Source organism: Pelophylax lessonae (assembly GCF_965119305.1).
Source record: "Pelophylax lessonae genome assembly, chromosome: 5".
Taxonomy (NCBI): Eukaryota; Metazoa; Chordata; class Amphibia; order Anura; family Ranidae; genus Pelophylax; species Pelophylax lessonae.
The window spans coordinates 114882-138985 of record NC_138772.1 but is presented as its reverse complement, the minus strand read 5'-3'; the positions used below and the strand labels follow the sequence as shown (position 1 = coordinate 138985).

The 24104-nt window shown below is 47.8% G+C and overlaps 1 protein-coding gene across 1 annotated transcript in view; it reads left to right on the top strand.

The window, feature by feature from the left end:
- DGAT1 (diacylglycerol O-acyltransferase 1) overlaps positions 1–16681 on the top strand; it is a 68940-nt gene extending 52259 nt beyond the window's left edge. The window contains exons 5-17 of the mRNA XM_082258493.1: positions 1578–1630; positions 4281–4386; positions 4460–4588; positions 5734–5808; positions 5894–5997; positions 6646–6684; positions 7049–7090; positions 10558–10602; positions 10687–10799; positions 10892–10957; positions 12059–12146; positions 13003–13065; positions 16265–16681. Coding sequence (XP_082114619.1) covers positions 1578–1630; positions 4281–4386; positions 4460–4588; positions 5734–5808; positions 5894–5997; positions 6646–6684; positions 7049–7090; positions 10558–10602; positions 10687–10799; positions 10892–10957; positions 12059–12146; positions 13003–13065; positions 16265–16411 — 1070 coding nt within the window. The 3' untranslated portion in view covers positions 16412–16681. The remainder of the gene's footprint in view (positions 1–1577; positions 1631–4280; positions 4387–4459; positions 4589–5733; positions 5809–5893; positions 5998–6645; positions 6685–7048; positions 7091–10557; positions 10603–10686; positions 10800–10891; positions 10958–12058; positions 12147–13002; positions 13066–16264) is intronic.
- Positions 16682–24104: the final 7423 nt, after the last annotated feature.

Here is a 24104-nt window from a genome sequence, read left to right as displayed (position 1 = left end):
TGGGGTGTCCGGTTCTAGTGGCCCTTGTCTGGAGATGAAGGGTCATGGTGGGATGTCTAGTTACCACCACCTGGAGCCAGTAGGGACATTGTGGATTGTGCAGGTATAATGCCTTGAGACAAGGGGGCCTAATGGGGTGTTTGGCTTTAGTGACCCTGCCAGGAGCCAGCATGGCCATAGTGGGGTGTCCAGATTTAGTAACCCTTTCCTGGACCAGCAGGGTCATTGTGAGATGTCAAGCTCTTGTAGCTGCTGCTTGGTGCCAAGAAGTCATAGTGGGTATCTTGCTCTAGTAACCCGTGCCTTGTGATGAAGGGTCATAGTGTCCTGCTCTAGTGGCCACCACCTGGAGCCAGTGAGGTCATAGTGGGATGTGTGGCTATAGTCGCTGTTGCCTTGGGACAAAGGGTCCTGCTGGGGTGTCCAGCTTTAGTGGCCCTGCCTGGAGCCAGCAGGGTCATTGCGAGGTGTCCAGCTCTAATGACCACTGCTTGGGGATAAGGGATCATGGTAGGGTCCCCAGTTCTAGTGGCCCTTGCCTAGAGATGATGGATCATATTGAGTTGTCCTGTTCTACTGCCACTGTCTGGAGCCAGTGGGGTCATTGCGGGGTGTGGGGTGCTAGTGGCTGTTGCCTGGAGACAAGGGGTCCTAATGGAGTGTTTGGCTTTAGTGGTCCTGCCCGGAGACAAGGGGTCATAGCTGAAGTGTCCAGCTTTAATAAACCTTTCCAGGAGCCAGCAGGGTTATTGTGAGGTGTTCATCTCTAATGGCTGCTGCTTCTAGCCAAGGAGTCACAATGGGGTGTCCGGCTCTAGTGGCCGCTGCTTGGAGACTAGGGGTCATAATGGGATGTCTTGTTCTAGTGGTGGCTTCTTGGAGACTAGGGATCATAATGGGGTGTCCTGTTCTAGTGGTGGCTTCTTGGAGACTAGGGGTCATAATGGGGTGTCCTGTTCTAGTGGTGGCTTCTTGGAGACTAGGGGTCATAATGGGGTGTCTGGTTCTAGTGGCCCCTGCTTGGAGACTAGGGGTCATAATGGGATGTCTTGTTCTAGTGGCCCCTGCTTGGAGACTAGGGGTCATAATGGGATGTCTTGTTCTAGTGGCCCCTGCTTGGAGACTAGGGGTCATAGTGGGGTGTCCTGTTCTTGTGGCAGCTGCTTGGGGATTAGGAGTCAAAGTTGGGAGTCCATCACTAATGGTCATTGCCTGGAGCTATCAAGGTCATGGAGGGGTGTCCAGCTCTAGTGGCCAATGCCTGTAGCTGAGGAGTCATTGTGGGGTCTCTGGTTCTGGTGGCCCCTTGTAGACTGAATTTACAAAGCGCCTCCATACACATTCGGCTCTCACTGCACCGTGTCATGATCCTGGACCACAGCCTCTTCTGGCAATGACACTGGGGGTCTGTTTGGTATCCGTTCTAATCCCCCCACCACCTAGGAGGGCACTTCTGTCCCCAGAACATGTCTGACCTCCTGTGGTGTAGAGACTGAATACCGCACTATGATGTCCGTCTGTCTGTCACACAGGGATCTGGTTGGTATTGGCTATAGTTGTCTTTTTTCCTCTTACAGCTTCCAATGTCTTTATTTTGGGGTCTCTACACCTGGAGAGGAGACTGGCATCTGTAAGTACACATTGGGGTGGGGGAGGGGCATCATATCCAATAGTGGACAGAATAAATGGATCTCCACCCAGAACTGTGTTTGGTAGTTGCCGGGGAGTGAGACCCCCTGCAGTGTTCATTACAATCCTCTGAGGAGTCATATAAACATAGAAAAGTGACGATTGAAAAAAGTCCATCCAGTCTGCCTGTTAGATCTATGTTCTGGGTTTAGATCTACAGTGCCTTGCGAAAGTATTCGGCCCCCTTGAACTTTGCGACCTTTTGCCACATTTCAGGCTTCAAACATAAAGATATAAAACTGTAATTTTTTGTGAAGAATCAACAACAAGTGGGACACAATCATGAAGTGGAACGAAATTTATTGGATATTTCAAACTTTAACAAATAAACTGAAAAATTGGGCGTGCAAAATTATTCAGCCCCTTTACTTTCAGTGCAGCAAACGCTCTCCAGAAGTTCAGTGAGGATCTCTGAATGATCCAATGTTGACCTAAATGACTAATGATGATAAATAGAATCCACCTGTGTGTAATCAAGTCTCTGTATAAATGCACCTGCACTGTGATAGTCTCAGAGGTCCGTTTAAAGTGCAGAGAGCATCATGAAGAACAAGGAACACACCAGGCAGGTCCGAGATACTGTTGTGGAGAAGTTTAAAGCCGGATTTGGATACAAAAAGATTTCCCAAGCTTTAAACATCCCAAGGAGCACTGTGCAAGCGATAATATTGAAATGGAAGGAGTATCAGACCACTGCAAATCTACGAAGACCTGGCCGTCCCTCTAAACTTTCAGCTCATACAAGGAGAAGACTGATCAGAGATGCAGCCAAGAGGCCCATGATCACTCTGGATGAACTGCAGAGATCTACAGCTGAGGTGGGAGACTCTGTCCATAGGACAACAATCAGTCGTATACTGCACAAATCTGCCCTTTATGGAAGAGTGGCAAGAAGAAAGCCATTTCTTAAAGATATCCATAAAAAGTGTTGTTTAAAGTTTTCCACAAACCACCTGGGAGACACCAAACATGTGGAAGAAGGGGCTCTGCTCAGATGAAACCAAAATCAAACTTTTTGGCAACAATTCAAAACGTTATGTTTGGCGTAAAAGCAACACAGCTCATCACCCTGAACACACCATCCCCCACTGTCATACATGGTGGTGGCAGCATCATGGTTTGGGCCTGCTTTTCTTCAGCAGGGACAGGGAAGATGGTTAAAATTGATGGGAAGATGGATGGAGCCAAATACAGGACCATTCTGGAAGAAAACCTGATGGAGTCTGCAAAAGACCTGAGACTGGGACGGAGATTTGTCTTCCAACAAGACAATGATCCAAAACATAAAGCAAAATCTACAATGGAATGGTTCACAAATAAACATATCCAGGTGTTAGAATGGCCAAGTCAAAGTCCAGACCTGAATCCAATCGAGAATCTGTGGAAAGAACTGAAAACTGCTGTTCACAAACGCTCTCCATCCAACCTCACTGAGCTCGAGCTGTTTTGCAAGGAGGAATGGGCAAAAATTTCAGTCTCTCGATGTGCAAAACTGATAGAGACATACCCCAAGCGACTTACAGCTGTAATCATAGCAAAAGGTGGCGCTACAAAGTATTAACTTAAGGGGGCTGAATAATTTTGCACGCCCAATTTTTCAGTTTTTTTATTTGTTAAAGTTTGAAATATCCAATAAATTTCGTTCCACTTCATGATTGTGTCCCACTTGTTGTTGATTCTTCACAAAAAATTACAGTTTTATATCTTTAGGTTTGAAGGTCGCAAAGTTCAAGGGGGCCGAATACTTTCGCAAAGGCACTGTATGTTCTCTGTTCGGATTATAGATCTATGTTCTGGGTATAGATCTATGTTCTGGGTATAGATCTATGTTCTGGGTATAGATCTATGTTCTGGGTATAGATCTATGTTCTGGGTATAGATCTATGATCTTTGTTCTGGGTATAGATCTATGAGTCGGCAAGGAAAGATTATAGATGGGCTGACATGATTCCTGAGAAAGCCCTGCCCCCTCACCAGGCCTGGTTAGCAGGTGACACATCCTACCTGGAATGGAGCGAATATCTGAGGGGTCCCCTGGCAGATGGCAAGCCAATAGCTTGGGGTCTCCTGGTAATTGGTGGGCTGATAGTTGGGGGGACCTTTTACCCTGGAAGTGATGGTGAAGCTCTTGCCAGCTGGTGTCTGTCCTGTTTAGTTGGGGGTTTGTCCTGGCAGTTGCCAATCTGATAGTTGGGGAGCCCTGGGAAGTTGATGGACTGATTTTTTTTTTTGAGGGGTGGCGCTGTCCTGGCAGTATTTGAGCTAAAATTTGGGGACCCTTCGGTAGTTGATAGGCTATTTCAGAAGCTTGGATGATAGTGGGGGAAGGGGTGCCCCCACAGTTGGAGGGATGATAGTTGGGATCTCTTGGCATTTCATGAGATGATATTGGGTGGTTGAGTGGGGGTGTCCTGGCAGTTGGTGAGCTGATTTTGGGGGGAGATTGGGGGGGTGGGTCCTGGCAGTTGGTGAATGGATTTGGGGGGGGTGGGTCCTGGCAGTTCGTTGAGCTGATTTTGGGGGGGTGGGTCCTGGCAGTTGGTGAATCTGAAGATATCCTCTGTAGACCTGTCTTGTATTCTCTCTTTTAGGGTAGATTTTCGGAGAGATTGGGTCTCTTCCTCTACACCATCATCCTCACTAGCATCCTCTGTGTCCCGGTACTGGTTGTGTTCACCGTTCCCTCCATAACTCCAGGTAGATATCAACCCCTCCCCTGTCACGTGACCAGTTACAGACCCCTCCCACTCAAAGTTTCTTCTATTTGCAGTGGGAGCCATCTTTGCAATGTCAATCTACACCATTCTCCTCCTCAAGATATATTCCTACAGAGACGTCAACCTCTGGTGCCGGGAGAGAAGGCTGGCACGGACCCGGGCACTGGGGCGCTCTCAATCTGGTGAGTGTCGGTGTCTGCAAGTCATGAATGTGGTGGGTGAGTGTCGGTGTCTGCAAGTCATGGATGTGGTAGGTGAGTGTCGGTGTCTGCAGGTCATGGATGTGGTGGGTGAGTGTCGGTGTCTGCGGGTCATGGATGTGGTGGGTGAGTGTCGGTGTCTGCAGGTCATGGATGTGGTGGGTGAGTGTTGGTGTCTGCAGGTCATGGATGTGGTGGGTGAGTGTTGGTGTCTGCAGGTCATGGATGTGGTGGGTGAGTGTTGGTGTCTGCAGGTCATGGATGTGGTGGGTGAGTGTTGGTGTCTGCGGGTCATGGATGTGGTGGGTGAGTGTCGGTGTCTGCAGGTCATGGATGTGGTGGGTGAGTGTTGGTGTCTGCAGGTCATGGATGTGGTGGGTGAGTGTTGGTGTCTGCAGGTCATGGATGTGGTGGGTGAGTGTTGGTGTCTGCAGGTCATGGATGTGGTGGGTGAGTGTTGGTGTCTGCAGGTCATGGATGTGGTGGGTGAGTGTCGGTGTCTGCAGGTCATGGATGTGGTGGGTGAGTGTTGGTGTCTGCGGGTCATGGATGTGGTAGGTGAGTGTCGGTGTCTGTGGGTCATGGATGTGGTGGGTGAGTGTCGGTGTCTGCAGGTCATGGATGTGGTGGGTGAGTGTCGGTGTCTGCAGGTCATGGATGTGGTGGGTGAGTGTCGGTGTCTGCAGGTCATGGATGTGGTGGGTGAGTGTTGGTGTCTGCGGGTCATGGATGTGGTGGGTGAGTGTCGGTGTCTGCAGGTCATGGATGTGGTGGGTGAGTGTTGGTGTCTGCAGGTCATGGATGTGGTGGGTGAGTGTTGGTGTCTGCAGGTCATGGATGTGGTGGGTGAGTGTTGGTGTCTGCAGGTCATGGATGTGGTGGGTGAGTGTTGGTGTCTGCAGGTCATGGATGTGGTGGGTGAGTGTTGGTGTCTGCGGGTCATGGATGTGGTAGGTGAGTGTCGGTGTCTGCAGGTCATGGATGTGGTAGGTGAGTGTCGGTGTCTGCAGGTCATGGATGTGGTAGGTGAGTGTCGGTGTCTGCAGGTCATGGATGTGGTAGGTGAGTGTCGGTGTCTCGTGTTCTATTCACTTTATTCCAATGCTTCCATCATGTCCGTTTCTCAGCTCCAGTAATGAGAAAAGCCAATGGCGATGCGGGGCAAAAGGAGGTGTCGTACCCCGGCAATCTGACACACAGAGGTAAGTAGTACAGGTATGATGTGTGGGGGGGGGGGGGGGTGTCACATGGTCAGACTCTCCTCATCCACCTCTTTCTGTCCCTCAGATATCTATTATTTTGTCTTGGCTCCGACTCTCTGCTACGAACTCAACTTCCCCCGATCTCCGAGGATTCGTAAGAGGTTCCTTCTCCGGAGGCTTGTGGAGATGGTGAGAAGCGTGTGACACCTGATTCTATGGGAGGATAGGTCTGTACACCACCACTGCCCTCCCTTCCCCTCTGTCGAACACAGCCATTGCCCTTCAACTCTATTGTACACCGCCACTGCCCTTCATCCCCATAATATACTGCCCTGCCCTTCCCCTCAGCTTTTTCCCATCATTTGTACACTGCCCTCCCTGCCCCCCATCCTATACTGCCTATACTGCCACTGCCCCCCTATTGTACACCGCCTCTGCCCCCCCCCCCCCCCCATTGTACACCGCCACTACCCTTCTCCTCTATTGTACACCACCACTGTCCTTTATCCCTATAATATACTGCCCTGCCCTTCTTCCCTGCTTTTTCCCATTAATTGTACACTGACATGGCCCTTCCCCCCCCCCCCCTCCATTGTACATCGCCACTGCCCTTTCCCCCATACTACACTGACACTGCCCTCCTGTACACCGCTGCCTGTCTCTCTCTTTTCTGATTGGACATTTCCTGAATCCAGTTATTGTAATGGTCCTTCCTCTACACCGGCTCTGCAGCCCCCTCCTCCTCCATTATCTGACCTTTCCTCCCCCTCAGTGCACAGAGCGGGTCTCTCTGTGATTAGCAAAGTCTCTGATGGTCCTTTTTTCTCTTTTATTCAGTTGTTCTTCATGCAACTCCTGGTTGGCCTAATCCAGCAGGTGAGATATGTAATAGGAGGAGTCCCCTTCATTGGCTCCTCGAGGGAAGAGCTACTCAGATAGCTTAGAGGTTTACCTTCAGCATTGAAAGAGAGATTTACAGTCCTGCAGCAGAAGATGACAGAGGAATGTGTAAATGTTGGGATGGATATAGAAAAGATAAAAAGGAAATGATGTCCTATCACCGTGAGGGAATCGAGGGGAAAATGTCTGTAGCTCCTCTTCCGTGTAAACAACCCCCACTGATCACTATGAAGGTTTGATGGTGCCAGTCATCTTCTTGCCCTTCAGGGAGGGATTGTTCTTTAAAATGATGATGGCTTCTTGTCTAAGAAATGATCATGGTATCCATCTTGTTTTTCAGTGGATGGTCCCAACAATCCAGAACTCCATGAAGCCGTTCCGGGTGAGTGATCGTAAATAAGAGTCTTGGTGTATTCATTGTTCATGTGCCCAATGTCCCTAATAGGATTCTTTACTGAGGTCAATTCTGACATCAGCCAATAATTATCAATCCTTCCGGGGGGGGGGGGGGTAGATCTGGTGGTAGTTGGCCTCATGGTAGATCTAGTAGTAGTTGGTCTCATGGTTATGGTAGATCTATTTAGTTGTTGACCTCATGGTCTTGATATATCTATTAGTAGTTGGTTTCATGGTCATGTTAGATCTAGTAGTAGTTGGGCTCCTGGTCATCGTAAATCTAGTAGTAGCTTTCATGGTAAATCTAGTAGTAGTTGGTCTCATGGGTAGATCTAGTAGTTGTTGGTCTCATAGTCATGGTATATCTAGTATTAGTTGGTCTTATGGTCATGGTAGATCTAGTAGTTGGTCTCATAGTCATCGTAGATCTAGTAATAGTTGGTTTCATGGCAATTGTAGATCTAGTAGTAGTTGGTTTCATGGTAGATCTAGTAGTAGTTGGTCTCATGGTCATAGTAGATCTAGTAGCAATTGGTCTCATGGTAGATCTAGTAGTTGTTGGTCTCATGGTTATGGTAGATCTAGTAGTAGTTGGTCTTATGGTCATGGTAGATCTAGTAGTTGGTCTCCTAGTCATCGTATATCTAGTAATAGTTGGTTTCATGGCCCCTGTAGATCTAGTAGTAGTTGATTTCATGGTAGATCTAGCAGTAGTTGGTCTCATGGTCAAGGTAGATCTAGTAGCAGTTGGTCTTGTGGTCATAGTAGATCTAGTAGCAATTGGTCTCATGCTAGATCTAGTAGTTGTTAGTCTCATGGTCATGGTAGATCTAGTAGTTGTTGGTCTCATGGTCATGGTAGATCTAGTAGTTGTTGGTCTCATGGTTATGGTAGATCTAGTAGTAGTTGGTCTTATGGTCATGGTAGATCTAGTAGTAGTTGGTCTTATGGTCATGGTAGATCTAGTAGTTGGTCTCCTAGTCATCGTATATCTAGTAATAGTTGGTTTCATGGCCCCTGTAGATCTAGTAGTAGTTGATTTCATGGTAGATCTAGCAGTAGTTGGTCTCATGGTCAAGGTAGATCTAGTAGCAGTTGGTCTTGTGGTCATAGTAGATCTAGTAGCAATTGGTCTCATGCTAGATCTAGTAGTTGTTGGTCTCATGGTCATGGTAGATCTAGTAGGTGTTGGTCTCATGGTCACGGTAGATCTAGTTTAGTAGTAGCTTCTTACATTCAGCAGGACTTGTTCTGTGGGCCTAGGATACTCTGGCCCTAATTTTTATGTGAAGTAGGAATTGAGTGTCTGATAGGATCAGCAATCAGGGGTTAAAGTAATTTTATTTATACAAGAGGAACCGTGTTTCAGCTGTGAGATCTTCAAGAGAAGGACCCTCCACACTTTGGCAAGATCCTATTTAGCAGCAGTGAAGAGAATTTTTAAGAGGCCAAATTGTGGGTTTCAGGATTCATTGGGCTGTCTGTACCCAGAAGTGTGAAGACCAGTTGGTATCTGTTGGTCCAATAATTTTATTGGCTTCCCACCAAATGTGAGCCAGGGCTGGAGGGGTCTGGTCTCTTTTCTCTAAAGTGCCTTGAAAAACTATTCACACCCCTTGAAATTTTCCACATTTTGTCATGTTACAACCAAAAACGTAAATGTATTTCATTTGGATTTTATGTGATAGACCGACACAAAGTGGCCATAATTGTGAAGTGGAAGGAAAATGATAAATGATTGTGGCTGCATTTGTATTCACCCCCCGAAGTCAATACTTTGTAGAGCCGCCTTTGCCTGCAATTACAGCTGCGATTCTTTTTGGGGATGTCTCTACCAGCTTTGCTCTAGAGAGGACATTTCTGCCCATTCTTCTCTGCAGAATATCTCATCTCTGTCAGATTGGATGGAGAGCGTCTGTGAACAGCAATTTTCAAGTCTTGCCACAGATTCTCAATGTGATTTAGGTCTGGACTGTGACTGGGCCATTCTAACACATGAAACCATTCCATTGTAGCTCTGGCTGGATGTTTCAGGTCATTGTCCTGCTGGAAGGTGAACCTCTGCCCCAGTCTCAAGTCTTTTGCAGACTCTAACAAGTTTTCTTCTAAGATTGCCCTGTATTTGGCTCCATCCATCTTCCCATCAATTCTGACCAGCTTCCCTGTCCCTGCTGAAAAAAAGCATCCCCCCAACATGATGCTGCCACCACCATGTTTCACAGTGGGGATGGTGTGATCAGGGTAATGTGCAGTGTTAGTTTTCCCCCACACATAGAGTTTTACTTTTAGGCCAATAAGTTGAATTTTGGTCTCCTCTGAGCAGAGCTCCTTCTTCTTCCACATGTTTGCTGTGTCCCCCTCATGGCTTCTCCCAAACTGTAAACAGGACTTCTTATGGCTTTCTTCCACCAATGGCTTTCTTCTTCTCACTCTTCCATAAAGGGCAGATTTGTGGAGCGCACGACTAATAGTTGTCCTGTGGACAGATTCTCCCACCTGAGCTGTGGATCTCTGCAGCTCCTCCAGAGTTCCCATGGACCTCTTGGCTGCTTCTCTGATGAATGCTCTCCTTGCCCGGCTGGTCAGTTTAGGTGGTCGGCCATGTCTTTATAGGGGCCCGGCCGGTCAGTTTAGGTGGACGGCCATGTCTTGGTAGGGTTGCAGTTGTGCCATACTCTTTCCATTTTCCCATGATGGATTGAACAGCGCTCCGTGAGATGTTCAAAGCTTGGGAGATTATTTTATAACCTAACCCTGCTTTACACTTCTCCACAACTTTATCTCTGACCTGTCTGGTGTGTTCCTTGGCCTTCATGATGCTGTTTGTTCACAAAGGTTCTCGAACAAACCTCTGAGGGCTTCACAGAACAGCTGTATTTATACTGAGATTAAATGACACACAGGTGGACTCTTATTTACTAATTAGGTGACTTCTGAAGGCAATTTTAGTTAGGGGTATCAGAGTAAGCCCACGTTCACATTGGTTCGATTTGGCATGGGATTTGACACCTTCTGAATTGGTGCGATGCTGACTTTGCAGGGCCGATTCCCAAAAATAGTTTCTGTAGTACTTTTTTTTTTTTTTTGGGAGGGGGGGGGGGCATTTCCATAGACATCTGTGCAATCGCCCCCGAAGTCCGACTGAAATATCCACTTGAAAACGGCCTCATTATGAACCTGGGCTAAAGGGGGGTGAATAAAAATGCATGCCGCATTTTTCAGATATTTATTTGTAAAAAATGTTTTAAACCATTTATTATTTTCCTTCCACTTCACAATTCTGTGCCACTTTATGTCGGTCTATGACACAAAATCCCCCCAAAAAAATAAATAAAATACATTTACATTTTTGGTTGGAACATGACAAAATGTGGTAAATTTTCGAGGGGTATGAATACTTTTTGAAGGCACTGTATATTTTCTGTGCTCAGCTCTGATCTCTTCCTCTGGCAGGATATGGATTACTCACGGATGGTTGAGCGTCTCCTGAAGTTGGCGGTAAGCCGTGTTTCTCTTCACCATGTGTAACCGGTGGCGTTTCCTTCTAGTCCTGAGTTCATTCTTCCCCTGGCTTCCTTTCAGGTCCCCAATCACCTGATCTGGCTCATCTTCTTCTACTGGTTCTTCCACTCTTCCATGAACTTTGTGGCGGAGTTGATGCGTTTTGGAGACCGGGAATTCTACAGGGATTGGTGGTGAGTTGGGGGGTCCAGCTGATTCACTTGCTTGTTGGCCATGACATTGGTTGGTAAGTTCACCTCATTCTATGTGTCTTCCTCCTTCCCAGGAACTCTGAGACGGTGACCTACTTCTGGCAAAACTGGAACATCCCGGTGCACAAATGGTGCATCAGGTAAGAGGGGTCTCTGGGGAACGGGTGAAGCAGAAGGGCGATTGAAGGAGACCGGTGCAAGAAGGAGACAGAATGGATGAAGGAGAAGGGTGGGTGAAGAAGACAGAACGGGACGAAGGAGACGTGAAGGAGGGACGGGTGAAATAGAGGTACAAGTGAAGGAGACGGGACGGGTAAAATAGAAGGGATGGGTGAAGAAGACCGAGTGAAGGAGATGGGGCAGGCGAAGGAAGAGGTATGAGTGAATGTAAGTGAAGGAGATGGGGCAGGCGAAGGAAGAGGTATGAGTGAATGTGAAGGGACAGGTGAAGGAGAGGGGCGGGTAATGTAGAAGGACAAATGAAGAGTGGGTGGAAGGAGAAGAAGCGGGTGGATGAAGGAGAAGGAACGGGTGAAGGAGAGGTACAAGTAAAAGAGGCAAGGCGGGTTAGGGAGAGGTATGAGTGATGGAGCAGGTGGATGAAGAAGGGACAGGTAAAGTAGAGGTATAAGTGAATGCGAAGGGACAGGTGAAGGAGAAGGGCGGGTAATGGAGAAGGACAAATGAAGAAGGAATGGGTGGATGAAGGTGACAGCTGGATGAAGGAAACTGGATAGGTAAAGGAGAAGGGCGGGTGAAGTTGAGGTACCGGTGAAGGAGGAGGAGCTGGTGAAGGAGAGGGATAAGTGAAGGAGGGCATGGATGGGGGAGAAGGGTCGGATGAAGGAGATGGGTGCGTGAAGGAGAATGGACGGGTGCATGATTGACAAGGGACGGGTAAAGGAGAAGCAATGGATAAAGGGGACGGGTGAAGGAGACAGGTGCATGAAGGCAAAGGAGAAGAGACGGATGAAGGAGAAGGGACAGATGAAGGGAAGGGGAGGGATGGGTGAAGTGAGTTGGGTAAAGAGGGGCTGATGGTTTCTTCCTGGCTCTTATTGATGGGATTTGACCCGCCTCTTACCTGTTGAACACTCACTCATTGGGCTGCATTAGGATGAAGGTGGTGCAGCTGGGATTATTGGGAAAGATATGGGAATATAAAGCAGGGTGTTGGGGGGGGGGGGGGGGGATGGTGATAACTGAACCGGGAGCCCTAACACTTTGTTTTTGTGTCGCAGGCATTTCTATAAGCCAATGATGAGGCGTGGGGTCTCCAAGTGGGTCGCTCAGAGCGCTGTCTTCTTCGCCTCTGCTTTCTTCCATGAGGTGAGTCTGAGAAGTACTGATCTATATCAGTTGTGGCCCTCCCAGGAGAGGTGGATTGTGGGGATGTCCCGGCTGTACATCGGGCAGATTGGTGGAATTCAGTGGACTTTTAACCACAGCCATTTCCATTAGTGGACGTGGGGAGGAAATTGTTTAAAACCATTCCACCCAAAATTTAATTTTCCAAACATTTCCAACCTAATTTTTATCATTTAGGCAACGGAACCCAAGCAATGTCTGTGGTTGACATTGTTCGTTGGTGACCAATATGATTGTATGTGCTGCTAGCAGTTAAATATTGGGGTTGGGGGATGGGGCTCTAAATGAAAAAATATGACAAAATGTATCCTAAATTGGACCTGTAAGCCATTTTAAACACTTTAAACCAAAAGCCCTTCATTCTAAGAGGCACCATAAGATGTCTGTAACCTCGTAGAACATAAGGTCTCCGCTCCGGCTCCTGTAAGTCCATCTGGGGATGGGTGCTGGCTGGGCAGGAGTCTGTCTAATTTGACTTCTGGGCTAAACCTGGCCAACCCGGAGAGTACACTTGGTGACCACAGAGGTGGATGAGCCCAGAATTCATAGAAATTTAAGCCTGGTAACAGTGAAACTAAATCAGGAAGGCGCACAGAAGAGGCATTTCTGAGTAGGAGAAAAACAGGCAGCTAGGGCTTAGTCTCACATGTTTACAGGGATTTTAGGTTCTAATTAAAAACCCATAAGGAATCCTAATTTCTCAGTTCACAAAAATGTGGCATTGGCATGGTGGCCATGTTTGGTAAAGTTCGGGCTCTTGTATACATGAAAGGAGATGATTTCGGGAGGATTACATTACTGTGTCTTCTCTCCGCAGTATCTGGTCAGCATTCCTCTGAAGATGTTTCGGCTCTGGGCCTTCATGGGGATGATGTCACAGGTATGTACCATTCTTAATGGTGGGTTTTTCTGCTTCTTAGGGGATGTGATATCACAGGATTGTATGATTATTATTGGTGGGTTTTCTCCTCCTCAGGGGTTGGGATGTTGCAGTTTGGATGTTTTTTATTTGTGTGATCTGTTTTGGTCGGTTTTCTCCTTTTTGGTGGGTTCTGATATCAGAGGTTTGTATTCACGTTTTTGTATAGTTCTTATCGGTAGGTTTTCTCTTCCTCAGGGGTTACGATGCTGAAGTTTAAATAGTTCTTATTATTTAAGAGGTTTGTATAGATGTGTTTTTTCCTCCTCTGGGGCCGTGATATCCCAAGTTTATATTCTTGTTGTTGAGTTTTCTCCTCGGGGGTCACAGATTTCATAGCTATTATTGGTAGGTTTTCTCCTTCTCGGGCTTTGTGATTCCCCACATTTGTACTATTTTTGTTGGTGGGTTTTCTCCTGGGGGGTTGTGTTTCACAGGTTTGTATGGTTCTTATTGGTGAATTTTCTCCTACTCGGGGGTTGTGATATTACAGTTTGGATGGTTCTTGGTTGTGTGGTTTTTATATTGGTGGGTGTCCTTGTTGGTGGGCGTTTTCTCCTCATCAGGGGGCTATGTCACATGTTTTATATAAATTCTTATTTGTAGTTTGTTTTTTTTTTTTCCTCCTCTTTGGAGGTTATGATGTTACAGTTTAGATGGTTCTCATTTGAGAGGTTTAAATAAATGGGGTTTTATCCTCCTCAGGGGCCGTGATGTCCCAAGTTTGTAGTATTTTCATGTTTTGTTTTTGCTCTTTCATAGATTGTGATGACACAGATTTGTATAGTTATTATTGGTGGGTTTTCTCCTCAGGGGTTGTAATGCCCCAGGTTTGTAGGATTCCTATCTCCTCAGGGGTTGTGTTGTCACGTCTGTACGCTTACTATTGGTGGGTTTTCTCCTACTCTGGGGTTGTGATGCTAAAGTTTTGATGGTTCATATTGATAGGTTTGTATAGATGGGTTTTCTCCTCCACAGGGGTTGTGATGTCACAGGATTGTATGATTTTTTTTTTTTGTGGATTTTTCCCTTCCTCGAAGTTTGTGATGTAACAGATTTGTAGGTTTTCTCCTCCTCAGGGGGTTGTAATGTTAGTTTGGATGGTTCTTATTTAAGTGGTTTGTATTGGTGGGTTTTCTTCTCCTCTGGGCTTGTGATGTCACAGGTTGGTATGATTTTTCTCTTGATGAATTTTTCTTTTCCTCAAAGACTGTAATGTCACAGATTTCATAGCTACTATTGGTCAGTTTTCTCCTCCTCGGGGGTTGTGATGTCCCAAACTTGTACTATTCTTGTTAATGAGTTTTCTCCTCGGGGGTTGTGTTTCACACATTTTTATATGATTCTTATTGGTAGTTTTTTTTTTTCCCCTCTCTCCTCAGTTGTTATTGTTTAGATTGTTCTCATTTGAGAGGTTTGTATAGATGAGTTTTCTCCTTGGGGGTTTTGCTGTCCCAAGTTTGTAGTATTCTTATTGGTGTCTTCTCCTCAGGGGTTGTAATTCATATTTTGTATGATTCTTATTGGTGGGTTTTTCTCCTCGGGGGTTGTGATGTTACAATTTTGGATGGTTCTTATTTGTGTGATTTCTATTTGTGGGGTTTTCTCCTCCTCAGGCGTTGTGTCACAGGATTGCATGATTCTTTTTGTTGGATTTTTCTTTTCAAAGATTGTGATGTCACCGACTTGGTAAAGTTATTATTGGTAGGATTCTCCTCCTCAGGAGTTGTGATGCCCCAGGTTTGTATGATTGCTATTCAGGTTTTCACCTCTTTAGGAGTTGTTGTCACATGTCTGTAGGGGCATTATTGGTGGGTTTTCTCCTCGGGTTTGTGTTGTCACGTCTGTAGTATTATTATTGGTGGGTTTTCTCCTCGGGGGTTGTGTTGTCACGTCTGTAGTATTATTATTGGTGGGTTTTCTCCTCGGGGTTTGTGTTGTCACATCTGTAGTATTATTATTGGTGGGTTTTCTCCTCCGGGGTTGTGTTGTCACGTCTGTAGGAATATTATTTCTCCTCCTCGGGGGTTGTTTTGTCACATGTCTGTAGAAATATTATTGGTGGGTTTTCTCGGGGTTTGTGTTGTCACATCTGTAGTATTATTATTGGTGGGTTTTCTCCTCGGAGGTCGTGTTGTCACATGTCTGTAGGAATATTATTTCTCCTCCTCGGGGGTTGTGTTGTCACATGTCTGTAGGAATATTATTTCTCCTCCTCGGGGGTTGTGTTGTCACATGTCTGTAGGAATATTATTTCTCCTCCTCGGGGGTTGTGTTGTCACATGTCTGTAGGAATATTATTTCTCCTCCTCGGGGGTTGTGTTGTCACATGTCTGTAGGAATATTATTTCTCCTCCTCGGGGGTTGTGTTGTCACATGTCTGTAGGAATATTATTTCTCCTCCTCGGGGGTTGTGTTGTCACATGTCTGTAGGAATATTATTTCTCCTCCTCGGGGGTTGTTTTGTCACATGTCTGTAGGATTATTATTATTGGTAGGTTTTCTCCTCCTCGGGGGTTGTGTTGTCACATGTCTGCAGAATTATTATTATTATTGGTGGGTTTTCTCGCGGTTTGTGTAGTATTATTATTGGTGGGTTTTCTCCTCGGAGGTCGTGTTGTCACATGTCTGTAGGAATATTATTTCTCCTCCTCGGGGGTTGTGTTGTCACATGTCTGTAGGAATATTATTTCTCCTCCTCGGGGGTTGTGTTGTCACATGTCTGTAGGAATATTATTTCTCCTCCTCGGGGGTTGTGTTGTCACATGTCTGTAGGAATATTATTTCTCCTCCTCGGGGGTTGTTTTGTCACATGTCTGTAGGATTATTATTATTGGTAGGTTTTCTCCTCCTCGGGGGTTGTGTTGTCACATGTCTGCAGAATTATTATTATTATTGGTGGGTTTTCTCCTGCTCGGGGGTTGTGCTGTCACATGTCTGTAGGAATATTATTTCTCCTCCTCGGGGGTTGTGTTGTCACATGACTGTAGGAATATTATTGGTAGGATTTCTCCTACTCGGGGGTTGTGTTGTCACGTCAGTAGAAATATTATTGGTGGCGTCTCTCCTCCTCAGGGGTTGTGTTTTCACATGTCTGCAGGATTTTTATTGGTGGATTTTGTTATTCATTTGTATTTATATATTTTTTTGCTTCCTGCAGATTCCTCTGGCCTGGTTTGTAGGACGATTTCTCAGAGGGAATTATGGGAACGCGGCTGTATGGATCTCCCTGATTATTGGGCAGCCGATCGCAATTCTCATGTATGTACATGATTACTACGTCCTAAACCATGAGAAGGGTCCGTGATTCCATCACTGCCCCCTGCAGATATGTTCTCATTTTGGACCTTGGTGGAGGAGCAAATCTCTGAGCCACGTGCCTTTCCTGAAGCCTCCAATTCCCAACCAATCAGTCATATTTCTGATGACCAGCACTATAGTGGGAATATTATGAAGGAAAGACGCTTGTATGAACTCCACTTTGGTCTCTTCAACCAGGAGGACATCATCTGTCCAGACTTCCTCTGCTGCAGCCTGAAATTAAGGCCTAACCTGTACTTTCCCAGATCCATCTTCTAGCTAAAACATTGGGTCTACTCTCAAGATGTGCCTTCCGTCCAAGACCCAGTCCGCCTCCGTCCAGGAGCCAGTTGGTTCCCCAAAGACTTCCTACATCTGTCCAAGTTCTGGTCTACTCCTCCTCTAGACTGAGATATAATTTAAAGACCTTGTGGCTTCCATAATGAAATATCCATTGGAGGCCTCGTCACCTTCTGCTTTTTTAAAGATTTTCTGCTTGGTTAATTTCACCAAAGATGTCAATCACCTATTGAATCTGAATCTGTCCTCTGTTCACACCGGGCCTCCTGCACTCCATCACTAGCCTCCTTCAGTCCTACCTTTAACTGATCAACACTTGATGGGTCTCGCACGTGGTGCTGCCATGGCCGGTGACACCAGTGTTAGCCGCAATGCAATAATTCTGTGCCCTACAGTGCTGCTGCTGTTGATGCCAGTGATTATTTTTTTTTTTAAACCTCTGTGTTGTTCCCTGATCCGGGGTTCCTGTGTGAGCGTTTGTCTCGTGTTTGGAGCCGCATTTGCTTTGCTGGCTCCAGTTTGGTACACATTTTTTGAACATAATAATTAAAGATGTTTGTTTTGAACATCTGGTGTGGATGAGTTCCTGTATGAAGGAGGGATATATGTCCACCTAGAATGGTGGCTGCACCCTCCATGTGGTCATCTCCTCAGTGATCGTGTTATAATAAAGCTACATTGAGGACACCAACCTTCATGGATGGGTGTTTGGGCCGTGCCAATTCTGTACAAAAAAAATCCACCAGAAACATTAGGGGAGATTTACTAAAAAACGAGGGCGCAAAATCTTCATAGTAACCAATCAGCTTCCAGGTTTTATTGTCAAAGCTTAGCTGATTGGCTGCCATGTGCACTCTCCGTGTTTTATAAATCTGCCCCATAGGGTGAAGTAGATGCAGAAATTAGAGTGCGGATCACCAGTCGGCGGAGACGGTAAACGTTCCTGCTGGCCAGTCATTAAACTTTCTGTAATCTCTGTTTATGGAGTTTATTCTGAGCTGCGGCCCGCTGCAATTTACCTGACTGAATATTCAGCACAGCCTGGGGTTAGAATCGCTGTCACCTATCACATGATCCCAGAAGAATGCCTCATTTATGTGCACCAAAATTAGAGTTACTACTAAATACCTGCACTAGTTTGTGTCTGCCCCTCCCACAATGGTGATCTCCCCACAGTGGTTTGTGTCTGCCCCTCCCACAATGGTGATCTCCCCGCAGTGGTTTGTGTCTGCCCCTCCCACAATGGTGATCTCCCCGCAGTGGTTTGTGTCTGCCCCTCCCACAATTGTGATCTCCCTGCAGTAGTTTGTGTCTGCCCCTCCCACAATGGTGATCTCCCCGCAGTAGTTTGTCTGCCCCTCCCACAATGGTGATCTCCCCGCAGTAGTTTATGTCTGCCTCTCCCACAATGGTGAGATTTCCCTGCACTAGTTTGTGTCCCTGTCCCTCCCACAATGGTGATTTCCCCACAGTAGTTTGTCTCCATCCCCCCAATGGTGAGATTTCCCAGCACTAGTTTGTGTCTGCCCCTCCCACAATGGTCCACAATGGTGATCTCCTCGCAGTAGTTTGTGTTATGTTCTGCTGTCTCCCCCTGCCCCATGAACCCTGTTCAGGCTCGGACACTGAGCTTATACAGGGCTTCACCCTCACAGCGGGGGAGGGGGAGGCACAGTCACATTTCCCTGAATGGTCTTCACCCCTCTGGTGTGTAATGCTCCTGCAGTGACTGAGAATACTGGAGGGCACTTCCCACCAGCCACACCCAGTGGAGGAAGGAGACTCCTACCACACAGCGAGCCTGAACCTCAACTGTTATCATCAGGCTATATTCTAAACATTCCATCTATTTCATAAGCAGAGTATAGCGCCCCCTGTCTGGTGGAGGGACTATGGCAATGTTGCAATATAGGGACCCCTCAGAGCACTTGATTATAGAACGGGTAAAATGCACCTTATACTTTCACAGAAGGGACAATGACGGCCACTGGAAGGGGAAGCACTTTTCTCTTACGTCCTCCGACAGTCGCCGCCGCCTCTTAAGTCATCACTGTTGGGTATTGACTTCCGCTCCGCAGGAGTGGCTAGGCATAAAGACTTAGTCAAAAGAACAAAGGCGTTTGCATATACACACCCACGGGGGCTGTCTCATCTGGTCAATACCCCAACTGCATGGTCACTCCCAACTCAGTTTCTTTCTGCCTAGCGTCAGGAGTAGTTAGGCTTCCCTGTGCTGGGGCTTCAGTCTCAGCCTAACCAATCTTTTATTTGATTTTCTTTGAAAATGTCAGGTTTTTCTTACTTTACTAGCTGTTTATTTTGTCAGCTTTTAGTTGTTAGTCGTTTCTTTGGAAGAAGATGGATCATGCGGTGCTGGGATTCAGACTGGCCGCCCTGGTTTTTACAGGGCAGAGGGTCAGATGGACCCCCAGCCCGCCATCGAGTGTTCAGCCGTGGTTCGCCCTGGCATTATGAACAACCCATCCCTGCTCACTGCAGGGATGCAACCATGAGGTGGCTACCTCACAGGACACATCTGCAGTGCCATGTCCCTGGCTAACGGCACTCCCTGTCAGATGAGGACAGCGGTTTTCCGTTCTGAAAGGCTCCCCACGCTATCTGGTACAGGTAAGTACTTCTGTGTGGGGTGGCAGTCCTGTGTTGCTGTGTGTTCCCCATGTCTGTGCCTGTGTGACTCCCTATCCCTTTCTTCTCCTGTTTGGGGGTCTTTGTCCCTGTGGGCTGCGCACTTGGCAGGGGCAGTACAATTTTATTGCACTATTGTTTTTTGTCTGGAGCAATGGATTCTCAGGACAGCAAATTACCCCCAGCTCTGGTGGGGGACACCTGTTCTCCTGTGACCCCTCTGAGTTCTGATTTGGCTGCTGTAGTGGCGACCTTAGTGTCCAATATGGAAATGCTGATGTCTGAACGTGCTGTTAGAAAGAGGGCCAGATTGTCTCTTTCTTCTGATTCTGATGGTGATATGGCTGCTGCAGCGAGCGTGCCCTTTTCAGGGTCCCGCTCATCCTTGGACCCGCTGGGGTCTGAGGGGGAGGCTGAGGTGGAGGGGGTTGATACTTCCTCCCCGGGGTCACCTGCAGAGCGCGACCATGGATGAATTGATTGTTTCTGTTAAGGAAACACTGCATTTGGAGGATGAGCCCAGTCCTCCAGGCATTGTCATCTTTTGGGACACATAGGACCCGCAAGTCGGCGCAGGTTTTTCCCTGTCCCGCTGAGTTTCATTACACTGTTAATGAAATGTGGCGCACTTTAAAACGTCCATTCCTGGTACCTAGACGGGTTCAAATTGCTCTATCCTTTTGCGCCGGCTATGGAATCACGATGGTGTGTGCCTCCGCAGGTAGATCACCCTGTGGCAGTCCTTAACAAGGCTACCTTGGTTCCTTCAGAGGATACCCCGGTTTTTCGGGATCCCACGGACCGGCGGTTGGAGTCTCTAGCACGCCATTCCTATACAGTGGCGGGCTCGCTGCTCAAACCCATTTTCGAGTCCATTCTGGTGGCTCAGGCGGGGGCTGATTGGACTACGGTGCTTGGGAGCAAGCTCGTGTCTGATGCTGTTCCACCTGCTCGGCTGGATATGGTGGATCAAATTCCCAGAGGAATCATGTATTTGTGTGATGCGGCCTTGAATGAGGCCCCTTTGGCAGCACGCCTGTCTATGGTCTCGGTACTTAACCGTCGACTGATTTGGCTGAAGAGCTGGTCGGCTGACCAGTCCTCGAGGAAAACAGTTGCTGATTTTCCCAATGCTGGTTCTCGCCTTTTTGGCGAGGCGTTGGATACCCTGGTAAAAGGCGTCACAGGGAGCAAGAGCACTATGCTGCCCCAGAACCCGAAGAACAAGTCCTTTCGTAGAAAGCAGGGTTCTACATCTCGACCCACTCAGGGGTCCTTTCGTGCCTTTCGGAACCAATTCAAGGGCCAGGGTAGTCAGAAGAAGCCCTGGGTGGGCAAGTCGAAGCCAGGCAATGCCAGCTCGGTGGGTCACTCCGCCTCCGCCTGAAGGGGCGCCCTCACCCAATTCTGGGGTGGGGGGACGTTTCCGCGGTTTCCTCCAACCTTGGCTACTCCGGGTTTCGGACAGGTGGGTTCAGGAAATCGTTCGATCAGGTTACAAGATTAAGTTTCTTCTCCCAGTCAGGGAACAGGTTTTTTGCCTCAAATCTTCATTTGCCTCCTGGGCGTCTGCAGGATCTGCACCAAGCGGTGCGAGACCTTCTTGCTCAAGGGGTGATTGTCCCGGTGCCTCATCGGGACAGGTTTCGAGGTTTTTATTCAAACCTGTTCACTATGCCCAGGAAGGAGGGCAAAGTACGTAGAATTCTGGACCTGAAAGCACTGAACCGCTTCGTGCGAGTTCGAAGGTTTCGAATGGAGTCTCTCCATTCGGTGGTGGCCTCTCTGAGTCCAGGAGACTTCCTGGCCTCGATAGATCTGAAGGATGTGTTGTGGAATTTTTCTCAGGTACAAAATACCTGTTACCTGTTAGTCAGTGATACCAAATCAGACAATATATAGCTATATATATTGTCTGATTTGGTATCACTGACTAACAGGTAACAGGTATTTTGTACCTGAGAAAAATTCCACAACAATTTGGCGAGCTTGAGCCCAGGAGAGGTGACGTCATCTGCGGACGGAGTGAGACATCTGGCCAGGTAAGCCCATTGTCTGCTTACAATGTTTTTCAGTCCATCCAATGACGTCCAGGTAACTGTTTTATTTTTGACGTAATACCCTCTTAAAGAACCTAAACCCTTAGTCGGTGTATATATTGCTACTAACATTTGTTGTTTGTTGCGAAAGGTGAGGTTGGGTCAACCCTCACCACTGTGGGTGTCTTGGACACGCAGGAACGTGACCCCCAGTTGTGTTCTGGTAAAGCGGTCTCATTTCGGAGTGTCCATTTGAGACGTAGCAAGCATTGAATGTATATGACTGTTTTAGCCTGACATTTCATATACATGTAAAGGTTTCTATCTCTATGTTATAGTATATATGTAAACATATGCATATGGTAATAGGCTGATTTTAAGTTAGAAGTTATCCTGACGTGTATCGGCTGTGCAAGGGCCGAAGTCCAGGTCAGGGAACTTGGAAGTTAGAAGTTAGTCTGACATTGTGTATCGGCTGTGCAAGGGCCGAAGTCCAGGTCAGGGAACTTGGGAGTTATCCTGACATTGTGTATCGGCTGTTTGAGGCCGAAGTCCAGGTCAGGGAACTTGGAAGCTAGAAGATAGTCTGACATTGTGTATCGGCTGTGCAAGGGCCGAAGTCCAGGTCAGGGTACTTGGGAGTTATAGGTAAGTCCAGGTCACTATGATTCAGCCATCTTGAGTCTTGTCTGATCTCATTATATATATATATATATATATATATATATATATATATATATATATATATATATATTGTCTGATTTGGTATCACTGACTAACAGGTAACAGGTATTTTGTACCTGAGAAAAATTCCACAACAGATGCGTATCTGCACATCCCCATTTTCGAAGGTCACCAGAGGTACCTTCGGTTTGCCATCGCCGAGGACCACTATCGTTTGTGGCGTTACCTTTCGGTCTTGCTTCGGCTCTGCGGCATTGCGGTCTTGGGGTACCTAGACGATCTCCTTCTGAGATCGAGTGTCAGTCAAGACCTTCTGCGCGATCTGTCCACCACGGTACAGACGCTACAGGCGTTCGGATGGACCATCAACGTTCAAAAATCGACGTTGCCACCATCGGTTCGTCTTCCCTATCTGGACTCTGCTCAGGAAAATGTGTTCTTGCCGGAGGACAAGCTCAGGACCTTTGCAGGACGAGATCAGGTCCCTCAGGGACAATCCGTCCTCGTCACTCAGGACTTGTATGCGAGGCCTGGGGTTGATGGTTTCCGCCTTCGAGGCGATACCCTTTGCCCAATTTCACACGTGGGCTCTCCAGGCGGACATCCTGGCCAGGTGGGACAAACTCCCTCAGTCTCTGGATCTGAGTGTCTCATTGAGTCGCCAGACCAGATTGGTTCTTCTGTGGTGGCTCCAGTCCCCGACAGTGTCGGAAGGCAAGTCATTCCGTCCGTTACTGTGGACGGTGGTTACCACGGATGCCAGCCTGTCGGGCTGGGGTGGTGTCCTGGGCAACCTGTCTGCCCAGGGCCTTTGGTCGGAGGAGTCCTCTCTCCCAATAAATGTGCTGGAATTGAGAGCGATAAAACTCTGTCTCTTCCAGTGGTCAGACTGACTTCGGGGCCATCCTGTTCGGGTACAGACGGACAATGCTTCCGCGGTGGCTTACATCAACCACCAAGGGGGCACTAGGAGTGCCCGGGAGGTGACCGACATTCTGTCGTGGGCTGAGATTCATGTCCCGGCGATTTCGGCGGTTCACATTTCGGGTGTGGAGAACTGGCAGGCCGACTATCTGAGCCGCCAGACCCTGGACCAGGGGGTCTTTAAGATGCTGTGTGCGAAGTGGGGATCCCCGGACGTGGATCTGTTCGCATCTCGGTTAAACCGAAAGGTGGAAAGGTTCGTGGCAAGAACGCACGATCCTCTGGCGGATGCCTCGGATGCGTTGGTGGCCCCTTGCCATCAGTATCGTCTGATGTATGCCTTGCCCCCGCTCCAGTTACTATCCCGGTTCCTCCGCAGGTTAGCCTCGGAACCGCACCTGGTGATTTTGCCAGACTGGCCGCGCTGGTCCTGGTATGCCGACGTTGTTTGTCTGGCAGTGGCGCCTCCGTGGCGGGAAGATCTCCTGTCTCAGGGTCCAATCGTCCATCCTGCTTTACAGTCGCTGGCTTTAACGGCCTGGCTGTTGAGACCCAGGTCCTGAAGGACAGGGGTTTATCCCCTGAGGTCATCCCTAACCTTGTCAAGGCTAGAAAGACCTCCTCTGGTAAAATCTATTACCATACCTGGAAGGCTTATTTCGCCTGGTGTGAGTCCAGGGGGTTCTCCCCTCACTCGGTGTCGAGAGTGTTGGCTTTCCTCCAGTCTGAGGTGGACTGGCGCTGGCCACGATGAAAGGCCAGGTGTACGCACTGGCTGTTCTTTTTCAACGCCCTGTGGCGTCTCATTCCCTGGTTCGCACCTTCATTCAAGGTGTGCGACATTTGGCTCCTCCCAGGAAGGAGCCCCTACCTCCATGGGACTTGAACTTGGTTCTGTCCGTGTTACAGCGTGCTCCGTTTGAAAACATACGGAAAATATCGTTGCCTCTGCTGTTCAAGAAGGTTGCCTTTTTGGTGGCGATCACTTTGGCTCGCAGGGTGTCGGAACTGGCGGCGTTATCTTGCCGTTCTCCGTACTTAGTAAATCACCGGGATAAGGTGGTTTTGCATCCGCAACCCTCCTTCCTTCCTAAGGTGATTTCTGAG